At 50.3% G+C, this 21,348-nt stretch overlaps 11 protein-coding genes across 11 annotated transcripts; 4 read left to right on the forward strand and 7 right to left on the reverse strand.

Annotated features, from left to right (window-relative positions):
* Positions 1 to 1,076: 1,076 nt before the first annotated feature.
* On the reverse strand, positions 1,077 to 2,175 carry Asppvi_002642 (acyl-CoA thioesterase; the record flags this gene model as incomplete). Its single annotated transcript, XM_043298624.1, has 2 exons — positions 1,077 to 1,982; positions 2,038 to 2,175. 2 exons carry the CDS (start codon positions 2,173 to 2,175, stop codon positions 1,077 to 1,079), a joined length of 1,044 nt encoding a protein of 347 aa, XP_043154559.1.
* A 461-nt stretch (positions 2,176 to 2,636) lies between these two features.
* Asppvi_002643 (uncharacterized protein) lies at positions 2,637 to 3,715 on the reverse strand (the record flags this gene model as incomplete). Its single annotated transcript, XM_043298625.1, has 2 exons — positions 2,637 to 3,409; positions 3,508 to 3,715. 2 exons carry the CDS (start codon positions 3,713 to 3,715, stop codon positions 2,637 to 2,639), a joined length of 981 nt encoding a protein of 326 aa, XP_043154560.1.
* Positions 3,716 to 4,231: 516 nt separating this feature from the next.
* Positions 4,232 to 7,092, reverse strand: sey1 (dynamin-like GTPase SEY1; the record flags this gene model as incomplete). Its single annotated transcript, XM_043298626.1, has 4 exons — positions 4,232 to 4,527; positions 4,595 to 6,339; positions 6,428 to 6,883; positions 6,995 to 7,092. The coding sequence occupies 4 exons, from the start codon at positions 7,090 to 7,092 to the stop codon at positions 4,232 to 4,234; spliced, it is 2,595 nt and encodes an 864-aa protein (XP_043154561.1).
* A 988-nt stretch (positions 7,093 to 8,080) lies between these two features.
* Positions 8,081 to 9,647, reverse strand: Asppvi_002645 (translation elongation factor Tu; the record flags this gene model as incomplete). Its single annotated transcript, XM_043298627.1, has 5 exons — positions 8,081 to 8,265; positions 8,324 to 9,003; positions 9,064 to 9,326; positions 9,399 to 9,427; positions 9,482 to 9,647. 5 exons carry the CDS (start codon positions 9,645 to 9,647, stop codon positions 8,081 to 8,083), a joined length of 1,323 nt encoding a protein of 440 aa, XP_043154562.1.
* Positions 9,648 to 10,169: 522 nt separating this feature from the next.
* On the reverse strand, positions 10,170 to 10,853 carry Asppvi_002646 (putative translation initiation factor IF3; the record flags this gene model as incomplete). The annotated part of the gene is made up of 1 exon (XM_043298628.1): positions 10,170 to 10,853. One exon carries the CDS (start codon positions 10,851 to 10,853, stop codon positions 10,170 to 10,172), a length of 684 nt encoding a protein of 227 aa, XP_043154563.1.
* A 689-nt stretch (positions 10,854 to 11,542) lies between these two features.
* Asppvi_002647 (guanosine diphosphatase) lies at positions 11,543 to 13,171 on the forward strand (the record flags this gene model as incomplete). The annotated part of the gene is made up of 3 exons (XM_043298629.1): positions 11,543 to 11,657; positions 11,717 to 13,055; positions 13,114 to 13,171. The coding sequence occupies 3 exons, from the start codon at positions 11,543 to 11,545 to the stop codon at positions 13,169 to 13,171; spliced, it is 1,512 nt and encodes a 503-aa protein (XP_043154564.1).
* A 383-nt stretch (positions 13,172 to 13,554) lies between these two features.
* On the reverse strand, positions 13,555 to 14,409 carry Asppvi_002648 (NOPCHAP1/New4 family protein; the record flags this gene model as incomplete). The annotated part of the gene is made up of 2 exons (XM_043298630.1): positions 13,555 to 13,776; positions 13,840 to 14,409. 2 exons carry the CDS (start codon positions 14,407 to 14,409, stop codon positions 13,555 to 13,557), a joined length of 792 nt encoding a protein of 263 aa, XP_043154565.1.
* A 1,019-nt stretch (positions 14,410 to 15,428) lies between these two features.
* Asppvi_002649 (eukaryotic translation initiation factor 4E) lies at positions 15,429 to 16,191 on the forward strand (the record flags this gene model as incomplete). The annotated part of the gene is made up of 2 exons (XM_043298631.1): positions 15,429 to 15,891; positions 15,956 to 16,191. 2 exons carry the CDS (start codon positions 15,429 to 15,431, stop codon positions 16,189 to 16,191), a joined length of 699 nt encoding a protein of 232 aa, XP_043154566.1.
* Positions 16,192 to 16,503: 312 nt separating this feature from the next.
* Positions 16,504 to 18,882, reverse strand: Asppvi_002650 (BOD1/SHG1 domain-containing protein; the record flags this gene model as incomplete). Its single annotated transcript, XM_043298632.1, has 2 exons — positions 16,504 to 18,603; positions 18,667 to 18,882. 2 exons carry the CDS (start codon positions 18,880 to 18,882, stop codon positions 16,504 to 16,506), a joined length of 2,316 nt encoding a protein of 771 aa, XP_043154567.1.
* A 417-nt stretch (positions 18,883 to 19,299) lies between these two features.
* On the forward strand, positions 19,300 to 19,697 carry Asppvi_002651 (putative NADH-ubiquinone oxidoreductase 14 kDa subunit; the record flags this gene model as incomplete). Its single annotated transcript, XM_043298633.1, has 2 exons — positions 19,300 to 19,333; positions 19,456 to 19,697. 2 exons carry the CDS (start codon positions 19,300 to 19,302, stop codon positions 19,695 to 19,697), a joined length of 276 nt encoding a protein of 91 aa, XP_043154568.1.
* Positions 19,698 to 20,261: 564 nt separating this feature from the next.
* Positions 20,262 to 21,170, forward strand: Asppvi_002652 (uncharacterized protein; the record flags this gene model as incomplete). The annotated part of the gene is made up of 1 exon (XM_043298634.1): positions 20,262 to 21,170. The coding sequence occupies one exon, from the start codon at positions 20,262 to 20,264 to the stop codon at positions 21,168 to 21,170; it is 909 nt and encodes a 302-aa protein (XP_043154569.1).
* Between the last annotated feature and the right edge of the window lie 178 nt (positions 21,171 to 21,348).

Consider the following 21,348-nt stretch of genomic DNA (forward strand, 5'->3'; position numbering starts at 1 on the left):
AATATCACTTAATCGTTCCCAAACATAAGTTAATGTAGGGTAGGACATGTCGGATGTCAGATCAGCCTCTTCAACGGCGCTGCCTCATGCATCTTACAGCAAGTTCCACACGATCCCTCGAATGACAAACTAGACTACACTCAACTACAACACGTGCTCTTTCTGTCGTTACCAGTATTGTTTGATCCAGGGCAAGGGAGACTGAGCGGGCTCGGGTATCCTAAACCACCACTGATATGACGGCACTTGCTAAGAAGCTCGCAGCTCACTAGGTTGAGGTGAGCTCAAATCTACTAGCTGGCTGGTCCTCTTATCTCAAAGGTGATCTCGAAGGATAATAATACTCAAAGTTCTGGCCAAACTTCGTTCGCATTCTCACTCAAACATTAATCCCATGTCTCTAGTCTATTGGCGTCACCAATCATTCGCAGCAAGCCACTCACTCTCTCCAAAAAATCTAATAGGTCTGCCATCGTGATTGTCCAAAACATACCACCTTCTTTGCTATGTTCTAGACATGTTCCCCGAAAGCAGTTATACCGATTGAAGGTGTGTAGCAAAAGTGCCTGGATCAGAATAAACAGTGCAAATACACCGATCTCAACTGTCTCTGCCACACTACGAGTTACCAGACTGCAGTGCGAAATTGTTAGGATACGTAGTGCGTTGCGGCGGATAATGATTGTACGTATGGTCCAGTGAAAGGGGCCATCAATGGATGAATAACGGATGGTCTCTACTGCTCACCAATTGCGGCGCAAGTACTGTCCTAGAGGATGGATCGGCACCAATGAAATGGATCAGTCTACCTTGTGTTGAGTTCCGCAAGTGAAGGTTTATCAGGCGATTGAAACTTGATATCTTCATTATGGGAGTGTGATGTAGCACTAGAGTAAGATCTCATCTATGGTTCTTGAGATGTCAGGCGGCTGGGCCTGATTGTGCATATGTATATTATCTGGGAGTTGCCGTGTATGGATTCTCATCAGCGTCAAGTCTAGTCTATATAACATGAATAAGTATCTAGTAAGCTAGAAAAAGACCAGAACACAGCCCACATTAGCTCATACAACCTGCTAACGCTGCCACTCTTCGTACAGCTTAGCATCCATCGTCGAATATCCTTCTATGACTTTCAACCCCCGCAGCCGTTCCTGCTCAATCCGTTCCCATGTCCACTCGTTCGAGTCCCACGACGCAGAGTTGCTCTTCTTTTTCGCCTCCAGCGATTTCGGTTCCGGCATGTCCTCCTCCCGTAACTTCAGCACTTCCCGCACTAAAGACCCGTCTACTCCCGAAGCACTAGCCGTGAGACCGTCTCCATTGACCGGTGTCCCCACGCCCGACGCCTCAGTCGAGGTAGACACCTCAGGCGCGGCAGAGCCCTCCGGCCGCGGAGGCAAAAAGCCACTGGCCCGCAGGACTCTCTCCGGCGGCACGGTCAGCCGTCCCTTCTTGACGACGTACTTGCTCAGCGCAGTCGCGAAGAGCGTCTTCTCGCCGCCTTTCCGGCTCGCGGGCCGGAAAAAGAACGTCATAACGTACATCCACTTCTGGTCCCAGGCGATTACCTTAGTCTCCATCTCGTACAACTCAAAGGGCTTGATCTCGCGCTTGAAGCTGCAGTAGACCGAGCCCAGGGCCACATAAATGCCTTTGGGCTTGGGTGGCTTCGTGCCGTCCCGCTGACTGGCTTTGAGAAGCTCCGCGTCGAGTTCTTTGCTCACGATTGAAGCTCCGGGGCTGTATAGGCGGGTGACGAGGGCCGTGCGGGCCACGTCCAGGTCGGAAAAGTACGTGCTGTTGGACTTGTGCTGGTTGTAATCCGTCTCCAGGATTGGAGCTCGGGATGAGATGCCATATGACACGAATACCGGATGCGTCGGCTTCCCGCTGTGAGTTACTAATGGAGTTCCCTTGGGAAAATAGGGATCCTGGACACGCCATCGGATGTTTCCCCAGAAGTGATATAGAATACGGGCCTACTTGAATCAGACCGACTCTCCAGTAAGGTCAAGAGTAATCCGGAGTACTTACGTGCCAAATGAGAGGCATGTTCTTCAAGTTAATGATTGCTAACAGCAGAGCTAGCGTCGTCCATGAGATTAGGGGTGAGATGGCTGAGAGCAGCTCGCGCACGCTTTCGAGGCGCAAAGATGACAGCGCATTCGCCATGATGGGCTTTAATGAAGCAAGCAAGTAGGATCGATTATAACAGAATTATCTTCGAAGGAAATTAGCTGCTGAGAGTGTATTAGATATAGAATGAAGGAAATGACCGGAACAAGGGGATTTAGTCGAGTAAGACCAGGGGATATAATCAATGCCAGATTGATTAGAGTACGCGTTTCAGGGAGACGGAGCCGAAGGAGTGACTATCATTACGCAACGTATTAAAATGAGCGCGAAGTACGTCTTACGGATCTGCGGAAACTCGAAGCGCGACGGTGACTTCGTTGAATCGACCAAAGTGTTGGGAGCCGAGGGTGTCGATAACAATCACGTGTGATTAGATAACATCCGGGAGGGATAAGCTGTACAATAATAGAATATGTGCACGGCATGAACCTGCTTCAAAACAGTATTATTGGACGACTAAACATAAAAGTAGATATTCAGGTGCTCCTATGACTGCATCAGAAAATTGCCATGCAATTAGGGGGACTGGAAACACCCCGAGCACAGTTCAACGGACTACTCGACACGAAGAACGTCCACCGACCCAACCTCTTGCACGTCTCAGCCAAATCCTCCAAGTCAAACATCTCACCTATCGGAATTCCCCACCCAGCCAGCAGATGATGGTGTAGATCGTACTCAGGATTCAAAGGCGGATACACCTCGAAGCTGACTGCGTCCGAAGCCACCGCCGCGAAGTGGTTGTCCCACAAGAAGCGCAGCACACGCTCACTCTGCTCGATCCCCGCATGCTTGGGCGTGGACTGCTGGCTATACTCCTTCTTTTGCTGTGCATCCATCGTATCCCACGTTCTGGTTAAACCAACGCGAAGGAAGAAGATATCGCCTTTCTTGAACTCGATCTTGCATTCACGCGCGATGGCCAGCACATCGTCTAATGATACGACATGCTGGCTCAGCGCGTCCACACTAATTCCCTTCTTCTCCGCCCAGGACAGGTAATCGATGAGCACCCCGCGGCCTGCGATGCCTTTCTTCGCCCAGTACCCAATTCCAATGCGATTGCAGTTTGGATCCTGAATCTCCTCTGCAGTTGTGCCGCCGTAGAACAGCTTCTGGTCCTCATTTTCTGAGGTTGGCGCAGGAGCGTTGTGATGCCGGAATCCGTCCCATTGAGAGGATTGCTGCGGGTTAAAATGATACTCGTCATCGAAAGCGGCACCTGGAGCGACCCATTGAACCTTGTGTTCGAACGCTTTGCGGCCGAATCCTGGCAAATGTAAACAGGATCTGTCGTCAGAACTGAACTACAGACGGCATGGATATGTACATGTCCATGGTCCTGCGAGCGAGATCTCTAGCACATACCAGGAGGATCTAGCTTCTCTAAATCCCAGTTCAAGCAGACGCGCTCTCCCGTCTGGATCTGTGTCCGCGCAGCGTCGGCCACAACCTCCGGCGTCAAGAGCTGGAGCATTCCCAATCCTTCCTCTGCGGATCCTGCTGCTGCCGGCCAGAACCGTCGCTTGTCAGGAAGATCATCGTATTTTTCGGGTAGTTCGCTGATTCCTGACATGGCGAGTAGAAGGTAGCGGAGCTCAAAGCAACTTGGGTTGTATAGATAGATGTGCGGGGTTGACTTCCGAGAGGGTAAGTACCTGTAATTACTTGATATTTATAGACTTGCTTATTCGGACAAAAGGTTATTGAAAGAGAAGCTCGTTGAGTCTTGTTGGATGGATTTTAACACTTCAGCATGAGTCAAGGAAAGCAATAGAGCCGAAAGCTGGCATTGGAAGCTAGTCTGGCACATAGCTGCGGGGGAGGAGTGTCGGAGCAACTCCGCTCTGACGGGGGATGCGAGGAKATGCGATCATTCCCCACAACTGCCAATTATCGTACGACCGGTTAATGACATTGCCTATCTCTAAGAATAGGCTATACTAGCTCGAAGATGCATGAGGATCGAAAATTCAACTAAGGAAAACAGCTGTCATTAACCGGACCCTCGGGATGTCCCTGGGTAATTATGTATTCGAACAGGAACCTAACCCTAATGACAAATACACTCTAAGTATACAGAATATCATATTCAAAGGTCGTCCATGTCCTCATCGGTTGACGTTCTTGCCTTGCCCTTCTTACTTAGATCGGACAACTCGTATTGGTCGTCAGAGCGCCCCGAACCAGCCGACATCGCGATTGCCTGACGCCCAGTATCGGAAGACTCAAGAAACTCGCGCAGTCGCTTCTTGCCCTCCATCAGCGCCTGGCTCGAAGCGGCTTCAGTCATCTTGATGATCGGGCCCCAGAGGTTCAGCTGATAAGTGACATAGGCGCCCACGGCACAGACAAACAGGAGGAAGAAATAGGCAGGATTACGAAGCACTAAAAGAATTGTCAACCCATCCGCCCAACTGATTTCGTTCGAAAATATCCACTATAGAGAACTTACCTGCAATGATCTCGTTCCATCCCAGGGCAAGGAGAAGACCGTAGAAGTACAAAGGTACCTGAGTCATGCCGCCAATAGCACTTCTCTTAGCCTCGACATAAACTCCGTCCGCGGCTTTCTTGAATCTGACAGTGAGCTCTTGACGCTTAGCCTCACTGAGAATCGTCATCTCTTCCTCCAAGGTCTTGCCCTCTTCCTCATCGACACCGCCGATGGGCGGTAAATCTTCCTCATCTGCTGGAGTGGCAGAGCTTGGAGTGTGGCCTATCCAGCGATCAAGAGGGGGCGGGGCCGACGTCTCTGCCAGGCGGAAGCGCGAAAGAAGGGGGATTAAAGTCAGGGTTGATTCGCGTGCGCGGGTATAGATGCCTTCAATATCATCGGTTGGTCGCCATATTCTAGGTACCCCAGCATCATCATAACGGAATTTGTCCTCAAAGTTCTCGCGCAGTTTCAGCAAAAGATTGCCCTCGGTCATCTCTTCATCGATCTTGGCGCGCAAGACACCCCAGGACTTCCTCCGGAGCCTCCAGAGACCGACATCCACTTCCTCCAAACTGGCATCAAAGCTGCTGGCGCGGTCCGTGAACCGACGCTCGGCATCAAGCACCGTCTCCACGAAAACGTTCCACACACGATCCCAGAAAGCCTTCTCAAGAGGCTTCTCGCCTGTTTCCGGAGCACCTCCTCCTGCGCGTCCAGATCCCAAAGCGTTGAACTCAAGCCCGATCGACTCTCCCAGACGGGACTGAACCCATCTTTCAACGCGATTTGCCAAACGACGCATCTCCTCTCTGCGTAATCTCCCGCTAACTTCCGCTAGTTCCTTTTCATACAAGGCCAGTTCTTGCTTGTAGTCACTCCATGTGGTGCCTTCCACCACAGTTGAGCGCGCCACATCTTCAAACTTGGCCACGGCTTTCTTCACCTCTTCATTGACAATTTCAGCAAAGTCGTAACCTGTACCATGCTTCTGGCCTGACTTGACAGCGGAGGAGACTGCCTGACTGAATTCGTTGATACCCGACTTGTGTGCGGCATTAAGTTGACCTTGTAGAAGGGCTTTCAAACGGGTATCGACTTTGTTTTCAAGCTCCGCCCGCTTGCGCTGATAGACACCTTTGTGATACCTGCTCGCTTCTGTCTCAAAGTTCTTGACAGCTTTGGCCCGTGATGATCGCATCGCAGCGCCCAAACCACCAAGCACCTCCGGCTCACCAAGACGCGTGGCTTGTGACTGCTTCTCCTCAAATGGGAGAATAGCTTCATCAAAAGCTATCATCACTTCTCTCAAGATCTCGTCGCAGCGGAATTGTGCAAGTAGCTCCTGTTGCGTAGGCAGGTCGAGATCCTTGTTATTCACGATCTGGTCCCAAATACCCTCTGCATATCGCGAAAACCCGTCCGCGGGGATCCGCCGATGATATTCCGGAAGGAAGACTCCTCCCTCGGAGAACTCGCCTCTCCGCGCATCCATACTGGGGTCTCTTTGGCCTTCGCGGAATCGCAAGCTAAGCTTCTTAGTCTCGGAAACAAATTGCTCGGGTTGGTAGCTTTTGTGAGGGAGTCCATAGAATTGAAAATCGAAATAATCATGAACACTGGAGTTTTCGAGGCCAGGAGGCTTCGAGATAGACTCCCAGAGGCGAGACATGTCTTCCATCAACGTCTTCTGTAGATTTTTTAAAGGCGTTGTGCCAACAAAATCACGGATCACAAAGAAGAGAAGTGATCGGTGAGTGGTACTGCATTGCCAGAGGAATCAGTAAAATAGTCGCATGGGCCTAGAAGACCGGGGCCAGGCCAAACTAAACGTATGACCAGAACACATACTTCTTGTCCTTCAGGAACAGCTGCAGATTGACCTCGAAGACCGTCTTCAACAGACCCATATTTGCGCCCTGGTACAGGCCGACCTGATGTTCCCATATATTCACAATAAGCACTTCACTCGTAGCAAGGGCGAACAGAGCACTTTTGCGCTCAAAATCCTGGTCTTCTCCTCTCTCACGACCATCCGTTCCTTCAACATCCATGACGAGAATGTTATCCGCCATGCACAGAGTTTGGCCCGGGGCGGAATCCCCTTCATTCTTGTTCTTCGACATCCAGATACCCTTGGTTGTCTGGCGTCGCTCCGAATCGGACATGACGGAGAAGTGCGTGCCGAAGAGATGGTTCAGCAGCGTGGACTTACCAGTCGACTGCGAACCAAAGACGGAAATGAGATGATAGTTGAAACCGGCAGGAGTGACATTTTCGAGGCTCAGATATTTCGAAATATTGGGACTGCGAGTTGTGGACTGTTAGCTCATTGACTCCACTACTGGCACTCTTACCATGTCAAATAGACACTGATTCAAACAGCTTGAGTCGGTATAGCATGAGGAAGAAACTTACTTGAACTCCTTATTCTCGTCTATTACTTGCACACCATGTTCGTACGCTGTCTTGTCATTGTCGACGCCAATCGAGGCGAAATGACCATTGATCGCCATGGTGAACAGGATAGTACGAAGTCAGCCGTCGGGAGATGAAGATTATGACGGAGACGCTGTCAATTCCTTTGGCAAAGTCGAGATTTTCGTTGTTACGAAAATCAAGAAGGTGCGACAGAGTACCACAAACCACGGCAGCGGCTGGGGAATCGTCAAGATGCGGAGACCGTGGCGAGTTGTAATGACGAGCAATGTTGCTTTTGGGATAAGCGATTGCAAATGAAGTAAATATCCATGCAAGGGAAATAAAAAGAGGACGAATGGACTCGAGAATCACAAGACTCTCCGCGCGGGCTCATGTGCGATGATCAAACAACCTAAGCCCCGAGGTAAGAGAGGCTGGTGTTGTGATCCTGTGGCCAGAAGCGGCACTCGTCACTCGTCACTGGGGGAGCCATCGCCGCCTGAGTGCAAGCTCGAGGCGGGACCATAGGCCCCTTTTTTGGCCTAGCGTTGGTGTCACCTCCTAGATAGTTGCACCGCCATCAGTACACTTGTGACTCTCGCCACTTCGCACGGTTTCTTTCAGACGAAAGTGACATATTGGACAGTTGCAGCTGCTTATGGGAATTAAATAGTTCGAAGAAATCTTCCACAAAGACTGAAACTCAGTGGGAAAACCGCGGTTCTTTAGATATATGAATTAGAGGTACATGTGCGTTTCCGATGTATCTTCTAGAACTATATTTGCACCAAAGGCACCTACTCGGAGCCAGATTCTCAATTTATCCATAGCCATCATTTATTCATATCTAGGACATAGAATAGAGGAGAGATATAACAAAATCCAGCTACATGCTTTCAATACAATAAAGTTACATGGACATTGACTCAAAAACGCCAGCGCAAACCTTCCTGATAGATACCTTTGCCGTTTCCCGCGCTGCAAGAAGGTGCGAGCAAAAAGACATTGAAAGTATATTTTTTCTTATAATACAGAGCAGCCAGTCAGTCGGTCATGCTTCGTGGTTATCTGCGAACCGGCCCTTTACTCGGTCATGACACGTGTGATCAGACCAGTAGCGACAGTGCGGCCACCCTCACGAATGTTGAAGCGCTGACCAGCCTCAGCAGCAACAGGGTGGTGGGTCTTCAGGACCATCTCAACGTTGTCACCAGGCATGACTCTGCGAGATTCGTCGCCGTCAGGGAAGCTGAGGTCAGCAGCCTCGTCTGATGAACCGTTAGCCTATATCTCCTGACAAATACGAACGCGTTACGTCGAACTTACCCGCAGTACGGATGAAGACTTGCGGACGGTAGTTGGCACCGAAGCCAGTACGACGACCACCCTCGGCCTCGGTCAGGACGTACATGGAGACGAGGAACTTGTCGTGAGCCTTGGTGCTGCCGGGAACAGCAATGACCATACCGCGCTTGACATCTTCGCGGCGGATACCGCGCAGGAGGAGACCAGAGTTGTCACCAGCACGCGACTCGTCACAGCTCTTCTTGAAGGTCTCAATGTCGGTGACTTTGGTCTTCTTGGGCTCGAAAGAGCCTCCGACAATTTCAACCTCAGAGTCCTTCTTCAAAATACCACGCTCGACACGACCGGAAGCGACGGTACCACGGCCAGCGATAGAGAACACTTCCTCGACAGACATCAAGAAAGGCTTGTCAAGGTCACGCTGAGGAGTGGGGATCCAGGTGTCAACGGCTTTCAAGAGGTCCTCAATTCTCTCTTTACCAATGTCGTCACGGCGTCCTTCGAGAGCACAGAGAGCGGAACCGAAAATGATTGGAGTCTCTTCACCCTCGAAACCGTAGCTGCTCAGCAGCTCACGCATCTCGAGCTCGACAAGCTCCAACATCTCCGGGTCATCGATAGCATCGACCTTGTTGACGAAAACAACGATCTTCTGGACACCGACCTGGCGAGCGAGCAGCAAATGCTCACGAGTCTGGGGCCTATTCGAGGAAACGTAAGCGATTCGTTTTACCAAATACGTCTCAAGATATTCCACCTACATCTGACCGTCGGAGGCAGCAACGACGACAATAGCGCCATCCATGTTAGCAGCACCAGTAATCATGTTTTTGATGTAATCGGCGTGACCAGGGCAGTCGACGTGGGCGTAGTGTCGGGAGTCCGTCGAGAACTCAATGTGAGCAGTGGAGATGGTGATACCACGCTTGCGCTCCTCAGGAGCCTTGTCAATGGCACCATATTCAAGGAAGTTGGCAAGGCCCTTCTCAGATTGGTGCTTGGTGATAGCAGCGGTCAAGGTGGTCTAAAGAATGTGTGAGAAATGTACAAGACAGGTGCGGGAAGGTTGGAAGCATGAAGGGAGTTTCGGAGCTACCTTGCCGTGATCGACGTGGCCAATGGTACCTATACAAGATTGTTAGTGGAAGAGGTCAGTTCAAATGAAAAATAATTCCTTACCAATGTTAACGTGAGGCTTACTGCGCTCAAAGGCAGTAGCCAGCCCACGCGCAGCTAGTCTGTTGTTGCCAAATACATGTTGCACGGGGTTGAGGGCGCGAGGGCGCAGCAAAGAAGCCTTGCTGGAGCGCAGGAGAAGGTTTGCGGTTCTGGAGATGCTCGACATGATGACTGCCCCGGACTAGAACGACAGACAAAAAGAGACAAGAGCAAACACGATGGAAAGGAAGAAATGGAGCCGGACTGATGGTCGAGAAGTTCTCCATCGAACCCCGAAAAATTTACGGGAGACTGCTTAGTCATACGTAGCCCAATCACAGCTGCAGGATTGCGGAGGTCGCGAACAGTGGAATTCAAGATATCTACCTAGGTAGCTTGATCGTGCCACAAGACACGACGTTAACAGCAGGCAAAAGCATATTTAAATCGCAATAATGGCTATTCAAACAGGCTTTCTCAACTCCTAATATAATGGACAGAAGAGTCAAGTAGGACTGATATGGTGGAGTAAGAATCCAATTGCCAAGCTGATATGGTCTTCCATCTAGTCCGTAGAACGCAAGTAACCTTCTGGTCTTAGTTAGGCTTGAAGTAATGGAGTGTTACTATACATAACATTTTGCTGAGGGTTATCAATGTTTATGTACGCCAAATATAACCTAGGCAACTGCCAGCCGGCGAAGACATGTCAATTGTCCTTCTTTTTCACAAATAAGGTGACATGTTTGCCCGGTTCCCCTTCCATGGGCTTGATCTGCATTGCATCCGCTTCCTTCGTAGCTTGCAAGACGCTGTCCATGACGTTCTTGATCTCCTCCACAGTGGGTGCCCGTTTGCCCTTTTTCCGCGTCAGGATGATCTCCACACGTCGACCTTTGTCCAGGAAGTTTGTCAATTGCTTCAGGCGGTGTGCCAGATCATGACTGTCAATGGCCCAATTCAACTCAATCTGCTTCACTGCTGTCTTAGTGGCATGAGCAGCTTTGGCTTTAGCTCGCTCGTGCTCACGCATGGCCATTTTGTTCGCGATTTTGCAAATTGGTGGGCGGTCAGGAAGGGCCGGGGACACTTGTATCAGGAAGTTTTCAGAGCGATCCAAAGAGCGTAGCACATCTCTTAGCTTCATGGCAGGCTCAAGGTCACCATTTTCGTTGACAATTTGTATATACTCCGACCGAATGTCTTCGTCTCTGATCTGTTTCTGTTTTGATTGTTGTGAGGGAAGATGACGAGCAGACTGAAGGAACCTCAATTGTGTTCCTCGTAAAGCATAATTGTAGCGTAGAAACTGGACATGGGTGGTCTGGAAAGGGGCCAGGAAGGTATGGCGAAGTGCTTGTGTTATCGATATTAGGCCGCGTGTGTGCTTCATGTCGACTGTTCGGCGTACGGCAGGGCGATTTCGGCGGCAGGGAGCGAAAGCAACCAGGATACCCAAGATCCGTATAATCAAAGGGAAAGGAAAATATGTGCGGCTTATTGTGACTGTTAGGTGAACACAAAGAGTGATTGGTGTAGATAAGGAGTAGATACCTCTCTTCATGAAGTTGATCCCACGACTGTTCCATCCACTGGACGCATGCAGGAAGCCAAGCCACAGCAGATGGGGAACAACCGCCACAGCGGGTGGGTCTAATGCCATCGTTTCAAGGGTCTCGTCTCCGTCTTGGACTTTCCTCTCCCCTGACTTTCCGCCATATTTCTGACATCGATCTTATTTCATCTCATCCTCCACGATCTCGTCTGGGCTCGGTCGGAGGCTTCTGATGAATCGATGATCCTCACTCGTTTTAGTCGTTAACTAGTCTCTCATTCTCAATCCCAGTCCCGTCGAAAAAGCACTGAGAGCGTTTCTTTGTGGACGCCGCTTGAGTTTGTCCATTTGGCCTTGCTCGCATGTCGACTGGAGTTGACAGTCCACATCTGCAAACTACAGTATCCTATATACGCTCAGAAGCCAGTCCCTTTCGACGATCCAACTCGCAGACTCCCCGAGCTGCGAAACTTGTGGAAAGTCCGCAAAAATCGTCGAAGCAGCGACGCTCTTCAGTACTAGCAAAAATGGCACAGACTCAGAGATCCCGCTATTTAAAAACGGGCGCCATTGTGGCAGCCCTGTTGTTGATGTTGCTCTGGATTTCTCCGTCAAGGCCTATGCGCCCGAGCTTTCCTCAAGGTCAGTCCAAATTGACCCTTCTACAACTTGCTGATCGGGATAACTCATTATGTACTCAGGACGACCAACCACCAGTGCTCCCACCAAAGAAAAGTGTTTAAAGCCCCATGATCCCAAAAAGCCATTGATTCAGTATGCTCTTATGATCGATGCCGGAAGCCAAGGATCTCGAATTCACGTCTATCGATTTAACAACTGCGGTCCCTCCCCCGAACTTGAAGACGAAGTATTTTTCCAGACTGAGCCGAAGAAGGGCGGCTCCGGGCTGAGTTCTTACAAGGAGGATGCTGAAGGAGCAGCCAAAAGCCTTGATCCTCTCATGGAGGTTGCAATGAAGAATGTTCCTGATGAGTACAAGTCTTGCTCGCCAATTGCTGTAAAGGCCACAGCCGGATTGCGCATGCTTGGCCCGGAAATGAGCCAGAAGATTTTGGATGCGGTACGGACTCGCCTCGAGACTGTTTACCCGTTCCCTGTGGTTTCCAAAGAGAAGGGAGGGGTGGAAATCATGGATGGCTCTGACGAGGGTGTCTATGCCTGGATCACAACGAACTACCTTCTCGGAAAGATTGGCGGTCCTGACGAGACACCTACTGCCGCAGTCTTTGACCTTGGTGGTGGTTCTACGCAAATTGTTTTCCAGCCCACATTTTCGAAGAGCAAGTCAGGCGGCATGCCGGAGCGCTTGGCCGAAGGTGATCACAAGTACGATCTCCAGTTCGGTGGCCGACATTTCGAGCTGTATCAGCATTCCCACCTTGGCTACGGTCTCATGGCTGCGCGCAAAGCCGTTCACAACGCCATCATTGAGAGTATGCTCGCGTCCAGTCCCACAGACTTGTCCTGGGTTAAGCAGCCAATCCCTAACCCTTGTATCGGGCCCGGGATGGAGAAGAATGTCACTTTGGAATTTCCGGAAGGACACAAGCTCGCTCCAGAAGTGCAGGTTACAATGGCTGGCCCAAAGGTAGGGTCTACCGCCGCTCAATGTCGTGGTCTTGCAGAGAGGACTCTGAACAAGGAGGCTGCATGCACCCTTGCTCCTTGCTCCTTCAACGGTGTCCACCAGCCGTCGCTTGAGAAGACATTTGCCAGGGAAGACGTATATATCTTCTCTTACTTTTACGACCGTACCAAGCCTCTGGGCATGCCTGACTCGTTCACTTTGGATGAATTGCATCAGCTGACGTCGACCGTTTGTGGTGGTGAAGACAGCTGGGGCATCTTTGCAGGCATCGAAGGCGCCCTGAAAGAGCTTCGTGATCGGCCTGAGTGGTGCTTGGATTTGAACTTCATGATGAGTCTGCTCCACACTGGCTATGAAATGCCACTGAGTCGAGAGGTGAAGATTGCCAAGAAGATTAAGAACAGAGAACTTGGATGGTGTCTCGGTGCAAGGTAAGATAAGGATGAAACGGGAAATAATTACTGTATATGCTAACGTCTCTCCCTTCAGTCTGCCCCTTTTGAGCCAAGAATCTGGCTGGACTTGCCGTATCAAGGAAATCTCATAATGGATGATGCTGCTATGTCGTGCTTTACTTACTTAATTGCCATGGATTCATTGGCTGTATTTCTGCTTCTTCCTTCGTGCAAATACATTAGACGATTGACTGTCGATTATCGCCTGATTCTTGATGTACTAGACCACTGATTGTTGTTCTTTTGCGGGCGACTGCTCTGCGGTTCACAGAACCGTACCAGAATATTACACCTGTGACTGTGCATAAAAATGACTTACTGATTGTTAGATACATTCAGAAGAATTGACTTCTACATCAAATGAATGAGCAGGGGAAAAGAATGATTTTTGTCCAAGACACAGATGGAGCCAACTGAGTTTGGTAACGTGGTGTCAAAACTGAAAAATCCGTCAACGCCAGGCCTATGCAATGTTCTAAGAAGATCGTGGCTCAGTCAATTCTTGAATCGTGGGCTTCTGATCCGAAGATTTCTTCTTGCCCATAAGTTTATCCAAAATATCGGAGTCTTTCTGCAATTTAGTATCCAATTCTGCGGCATCTTCATCGTTTGCAGATTCTGGACCGTCGCCGAGCTCTTCATCAGTAGAGTTACTGCCGTCAGCACGTTTCTCTTCCAAAACGCCTAGTCCGAGGTTCTTGAGACGGCAATATCAGCATTCATGTTCTCAATCATAACCAGAAGAATGGATTCAGCCCACCATTTCAATGTACTGGCCCTCCTCCTGGTTCTCCACTTCGTCCAGTTGTAGATCTTTGCCCCTCCCCGCGGCTATCTCTCGCTGTAGATCCTCATTGGCACTCTTCATCTTCGGTAGAAATGCAGAAAGTCGGGAGAGAAGATCCGGTTCCCTTGTCATGGAGTGTATCCGAGGTTTCTGGTGCGCCGAAATGCGCGGTAGCGAAGAACCTGTGCGGGATGCCTGGTCGGAACTATAATCGGCTTCTTGATCCTCATCTTCGCCATCTCCGTCGCTGCCGCTATCGCTGGCGCTGTCACCGTCGGTGCCAGAGGAGGAAGTGTAATCATCATCATCATCATCATTGTTCTCCTCACTTTCGCTAGATGTGGAGGCTATCTTGCGAGTGTTCTCCGGCTTGTCTGCGCCGTCATGCTCTGCAGCGGATGAATTCGTCGGTAGGCCCTTATCGCCATTGCGATAACTGGGGACAATTCTGGCTCTGGTTCGTTTAGAGGGCGATGTCTCGTCGAAGGATGATAGGGATTGGGGTTCGTCAGCTCGTAGGCGCTTCCTGATACCGTCCTCCATTCTGTGTCGTTCGTCGTCGTTGGTTGGTTCTGCTGAATTCTTCCTCAAATTCTTACCCGCTTAAACACCTAGAGGGCGTTCTCGCGCCAGGCGGTGGGGATCGAATCAGCGCCAACCTGCCAGAATCAGAGGATGTGATGAAATTCGATCGCGTGCAGAACTGCAGGCGCCATGTGGAATATGGGTCATGGAGGAGAAAGAGTGAAGATCATTCAGTCACCTAAGGAAAGAAACATGGTGACATCTCGATGACCTGGTTGGAGCTGCGACTCCTGCAGCCATCAAAAGTGGGCAGAGCACAAATGAATGTGAAACTAGGCCCCTAGTTCTTCATGATGATGACTGCGAATAAAATTAAGTCAGACTATAATCTGACAATGAGCCTCTGCAGCTGTTGATAAGTACTACCTTTAATTGACTGTTTACCAACCCCGCTTTCCCCTGCAGAGTCAGCTCTGCTTGATCTTTCTTCAAGAAGACTTGGCTCTTTGTCCAGTTCTTCGTGCTTTCATTGCTTGTTTCAGTATTCTCAGTTTCTTCTGAAGATATCCAATTCAATTTTTTTCATGCTAGATAGCATATATTTTCATAGTCTTTGTATCAGGTACGTTCTTTCATTTGTATCGCATGTCCTTCAACCTGGCGCTCACTTTACCCCAACTCTCCTCAATCTTTCCCCCACACACCCGACGTCAGTCCTTTATATAGTTGGCGTTTCAGATAGCTTCAGACTTAGGTTCCTTGTGCGAATTTTCGTCTTGCATATCTTTACAAGGAACTATTCTCTTCAATCTAGTGCTAACTTCAAGATACAGGATATTTGCTTCTCAAACGTACAACACTATATCCGCCTCAGCTAGTCTGGGTGAAGGAGTTCTTCTATGAAGAACCATTCTCGGTCGTTCCAGTCTATCCTGATGAGAAAGAGCTAAAGGATCTCCCAGGGGCATTATCACGCTTCTTGGATAACAGCTCGCTCAATCAGCCGTTACAAACCATCCGAACTCCAGCACCACAAGATGAGCGTGCCCAAACTACACGTCGACGACCAGAGTCCTATAAGAGACGAAAGCTCTCCGACACAGAAAGCAACGGAGTGCTCATCCCCTTCCACGAGAAAGTCGCTGCATCAGAACATCCTGGGAAAACTACGCCCACTGCCATTCCAATACCACTGGACAGTATGGTATGACAAGCACTCAGAATCCACCGACTATGACAACCGATTGTATGTCTTGCATGAGGATGTAGCAGACATTGCCACTTTCTATCGTGTCTACAACAACTACCCATGGGATAAGATCCGCCTACGAGACTCAGTCCATATCTTCCGGAAGGGCGTCCGGCCGGTATGGGAGGACCCAGAGAACATCAAGGGTGGTTGCTGGAAATTTCGGGTCCCCAAGAGCAAAGCTCAAGAGTTCTTTCACGAGATTGCCATTCTTTGTATGGCGAACGAATTTCAGGCTGCTTTGGAGAAAGGCGCGTAATCCGCTCATCGGTGTTCGCGAGCATCCGAGAAATTCGAGCTGACTGCTTTCCGTAGAACATGACCATGTCCTTGGTGTTTCCACCTCTGTCCGTTTCAACTCCCATATGATCTCCGTATGGAACAAAATGGGCACGAACGAACGCTCGATCAAGATCCTCGAGCAAACCATTATCGATCGTCTATCGCCTGAGCTGCGGCCCGCCAGTTCCGGTAGCAACTCATATTTCTATAAACGACACGTTGAGAATGATGGGTATCAGGAAGCTGTCGCAGCGAGTTCTTCTCATTGATCGGCTACCGTCCCACAGATCCCCATCTGACCTCCGACCGCTTTCTGCAGCACATATAAGACGTGTAGTCTTTATTCTCTTCATTTCCAGCGTGATACTGAAGAGCTCCTTTGGTTGACAACCGTTTGATGCTCCTCAAACGTCTTTAACGGGACAGCAGTATTGCCAGTCTTTCGTTGCTGTTGATCGTTATTACCATTAGGTTTTTTTATCATAGATGACCAGAATGTAGGATAGTATACATGATATAGGATGCAATACAGACGAGATGCTCTCGATATGTCATCACGCTGGACGAAAAGGGATGAGTATCTAACGACTTCTGCTTCTCCTTTGGCCGGTGCTAAGTTTCCGTACCCCGCGGTCATCGGCTCCGCGATCAGGAAGCTCCACGCCTTTATCTTTTCTTTCTTCGTTTTCCTTTTCTTTATGTATCTCTTTCTCTTTCTCTCCGTCTCGAGCCTTTTCACGTTCCCGCTCGCTGCCGGGTATGTACCGATCAATCTCCACGAACCCTCGACGATCGTCTCGCTCAGGACGTTCCGGAGACCGGACGCGCCTTCGAGGGGATCTGCTCCGATGGCTCGTTGGGGGCACATAGCGGTCGATGTCAAGAGTGCTCGGGGAACGCCGTCGCGAGCGAGACGGTTTTCGAGAGGAATTCGGAACGCGGGACTTGGATCTTCCCCGCTCGCCGTTACGGTCTCCTTCTCGGACCCGGCCCTGGTCTTGTTCTTTGTCTCCGTCTCGGTGCCGTTCTTGATCACGATTTCGCTCTCTATCTCGGTCTCGATCTCGAGTTCGATCTTGGTTTCGATCTTGGTTTCGATCTCTGGCGCGGGAGGCAGAGCGCGATCGTCCGCGTCGAGCTCGTGAACGAGACCGAGAATAGTAACTGCGACGTCGATGATCCCGATCCCGATCCCGATCCCGGTCCCGGTCCCGGTCCCTGTCGCGTTCTCTGTCCCTGTCCCTGTCACGCTCTCTATCCCTGTCTCTATCTCGATCTCGATCCCTGCTGCGATCGCGAGTGCGATGATCACGATCTCGGTCCCGTTCATCCGCTGGACGCGAGCGATCTCGAGCTCGACCTTTCTCCCGCTCAGCACTCCGGTCTCGAACCCTGCTGCGGTCCCTGTCCCGGTCATAACCGCGACCAGTTGACCTGCTCCTACTTCTGCGGTTAGGGCGGTAGCTACGGTCGCCATATCGATTAGCTCTGAAATCGCGTATGGCAACTCTATCATCAGGGTTACGATCACGTGGGCGGCTAGAAGCATCGCGGGATCGATCCCGTCGACGATCATCATCGAAGCGAGGTGTGTATCTTCTCCGTGAGCGGCTGCGATCCCGGCTGCCGTCACGTCGATTCGCGCGATGACGGTCATCAACAGTCGAGTCTCGTCTTCGGCGTTGATCCACATCGACAGACGGACTGGCGGACTTCAATGGAGTAATAGAATACCTCGATTCTGTTGCGCCTTTTGGTTTGGTCGGCGGGGGCTTAAGGCCGTTCTCGATGGCCTCAGCTTCTTCAAAATCAAATTCGGGTTTCTGTCGTGCCTTAGCGGCAAGTTCCTCGCCTTCTTTCAGAAGCAGTTGGAGAGCGGCCTCTTCTAACGACTTATCATCCACAGCAACAGGAGGTGGCGGAGGTGGCGGAGGTGCCTGCGTTGGCTCCTTCGGAGTAGCGGACTTCTCTCTCCTCGAATCGCGATATCGCGGTGATCGGTAGCCTATTGAGCGAGGGCGGTCACGGTCGCGCTCTTGATCCCTGTCTCTGTCCCTGGTTCGACTGCGATCACGGTCCCTAGATCGATCCCAGTCTCGGTATCTTTCGCGCTCTTCTCGTCTCCGGCGCTCATATCTTTCCTGTCGTTCCTTTTCTCGTTGCTCTTCAAGTCGCCGTTCCTCTTCCCGCTGACGCTCACGCTCTGCACGTCGCTGTTCCTCGCGTTCTTTCCGCCTTGCCCTTTCTTCCTCCTCCTTCTGGCGTTCGATCTCGCGCTTCTTGCGTTCCTCTTCGGCCTTTCGACGAGCTTCTTGCTCTTCGAGTTCTCTCTGTTTGCGCACCGTCTCCTGCCATTCTCGTTCGCGTATCTCACGTTTAGCTCTTATCTGCGCAGCGAAATCCTCGTCTGTTTTATTGCCGGCTTGCTCCTCTTTCGCAGCGAGCTCGTCTCCGACGTGCTGACGGCGAATGTCCCTGACAGAATCTAAGATGAACTGCAGGTGATTTGAGGCCAGCGCATCAATAAGGCTTTCGGCTTTCTTGTAGACGTCGCTCCGATCGACTGCACCCTCTATCAATGTCGCAGCTTTTCCTCGTTCGCGGGAAAGAAGCTCCGGTTCGCGATCTATTTCCGACTCTGCTAGTTCGATCAATAACTTCGTAAACTCCGCTCTTGCTTCCTATATGAGAGATTCGGCAGTTAGAGAATGGGTCGATAATTTCAAGATCAATCTGAAACATACTCCGTCATGAAATTCAGCCCAGATTTTCTTGCGCACATTATCAAAACCTCCTTTCTTCTTAAAAGCGTGCAGTAGGTCCTCGATCGCAGTGTGTTGGGCAGCTGTCAACGGCAGCTCTTCCGTCTTAAACTTCTTCCGCTGTAGACTTTCGACGTCGAGCAAGGGCCGTTTGACACCAGTGGGTTGGACATCTGACATCTCATCTGGACCAGCCATTATGAGATAATCAGATTAATAGATTGGGAAGCACGTAACCAGGCGCCGCCGAGCGGCATTCGAAACTGGTTTGGACGAAGTGAAGCGCGTCGCAAATTGATGTTGGCATACCTCTTGTCACAGCGGTTCTAACTATTTCCTGATTCAGTGAAAGTTGGAGCCGGGTTCGGAGGAACGATGATCCGGGGCAGATTGCGAACAGCGGCTCGGTGATTCGGCGGGCCTGAGTGGGAGGAGAGAGGAAAGCAACCTCATCTTGAACGATTGTCCGCTGAACGTGACCCATTGTGTCTCTATCCGTGCCCGAACCTAGAAGCAATTGTCTTCATTCAACCACAGCGGCTTCTTCGGGTCACAATTTGCTTTAGCGACCCCTCCCTATCTCAATCCGCGCAGTCCGCATCCACTACAAACACAATGGTTCACAAAGTCCTCTTCTGGGGCGGTTTCGGTATGTGCCCAGCCGGGAATGATATCTTCTTCAAGACGAGGAAACTGGCAATTGGATCTCCCGATTTCTGTCGGCATTTGTCAAACCGGTGAGGACCATCTTCTAACTTGTCTCGTCACTAGGCATTGCCGTCCGACTTTGGCAGCTCGGCATCGAGATGCGCCCTATTCTCGCCAAGGAGTCTCTCTGGGTGTACCCTCTGTTCGCCGGCGTCGGTGGAAGCTTCGGTTACTGGCTACAGGGTGTTGAGGACAGGCAGCTCAAGATTCTCGCTCAACGACGGGAAGCAATTCTGGAGAAGCGCCGAAGACGGGATGAACGCGAGGGAACATTGGAGGCAGGCGCTCTGGCTGCAGCATCGTGAAACCAGAACGTCTGTTTATTGAAGGAGATATGCTAGGCAACAGCGGGGTTTTGTTTTACTGGATTGAAAGAACGCCCTATTGATTACTTGTACCAAAATGCAGAACGCCATCCTTTTCCGTGTCTTGTGGCCATTTTTCGACACAGGTGGGAGCATTAGAAGCGGCTTTGAGGACGAGAAAAGGCTTAAGCTAAGCCTCATGAGCAAGATTTACCCCAATTACTCTTATATTAACTGCAATTGCACACTATTTCTGCAGTATATGATCTAACACTTCCACTAAAGCACAGCATCCAATGGAAATGACTGAATGCCAGACGTTAGAGTACCATATATATATGTTTAGCAAGCAATCCCTTGTGTTGGCCTGTCTAGTTCTACGAAGTTTCGATCCAACCTAGGTCAGTGAATGATACATTCACTGTTGACTGACCCGCCATTAGTGTGATAAATATCCCGGGTTTTTGACTCTTATCTCCTACTGTATCACTGGACTGAACATATGAATGCTAGATTCTGATGTGATGAGAGACCTTTCTCGCGATCCCCAAGATTACCGAAGCCATGCCATTCTTTAATCTTCCTCACCATATCAGAGATCAAATCTACCGATACTCTCTTGTCATGGGACGAGTTTTCATTCGCCCTTTCACTACCGTTGAAGTGCTTATGGATCCTAACCGAAAAGATACCTATGGCACACCCAACCTCGCTCTACTCTGGACCTCAAAACGCATATACGAAGAGGCAATGCCCATCTACTTAAGCGAAAATGTCTTCTCCCTCGTCCAAGTTGATCTGTTGGCTGCCGCGCGCGCAGAGTATCCCCGTGTATTCGACAATCTCAGGAAGGTCCGCAATCTGGAGCTCGTCTTCGATTGCCGTGATTACATTTATCTGGCGCAATTCCTATCCCGGGAGCTTCCAGGCGTCATCGCGGCAGTACGGGATGCGAAGGTACCCTCGAAACACAAGCGCAAAGTAACTGAAGAGCTGGAAGAGATGCAAGCCGACTTTCATATTCCCAGGATAGAGCAAGCCGAGTCAGATTCAGATTCTGAGGAGGAGGTTTCATCTGAAGAAGCGCATGAGATTCATGATCAGCATATCGAAAACATGAAGGAGTACCTTTGGGGACGCACAATGAGTTTTGTACGGCAGACGTTCCAACTGTCGCGTCTCTATATTGACTTGCGTCATTGTACTTGTAACTGGGGGTGCTGTCGTCTTGCTACGGAAGTGCTGGATTGGGGTTGGTTCCACGTCTGGATTCATGGGATGCCAGATGAGATTCATGTGAGAGGTACCTCAGGACGTGAGAAGAAGCTCATCGCTCGGTTGTTCGATAAGCAGCGATTCCATGCGGGTTTGGAAATAGACCAAGTCTTCGATCAGGACAGACTTGAAGACGCTGACGACTGGAAGGCGGGCAAATTTGTGTTTCAAAAAGTTCATCAGAGGCTCGTACGCTAAACGTTAGCGAACGATCGAGATGAAGAAAGATATCCCGAAAATCGCAACAATGGTATTGAGCAAAAGTCTAGCAGTCAATTCTCAGCAGATACATGATAAATAATACATTTATGCACAAGAAGTGGATATGTGCACTTGCTAGCGCAGAACAAACCATGTCAGGATGTTGATATACATG

This window comes from Aspergillus pseudoviridinutans, assembly GCF_018340605.1.
Source record: "Aspergillus pseudoviridinutans IFM 55266 DNA, scaffold_2, whole genome shotgun sequence".
Classification (NCBI taxonomy): Eukaryota; Fungi; Ascomycota; class Eurotiomycetes; order Eurotiales; family Aspergillaceae; genus Aspergillus; species Aspergillus pseudoviridinutans.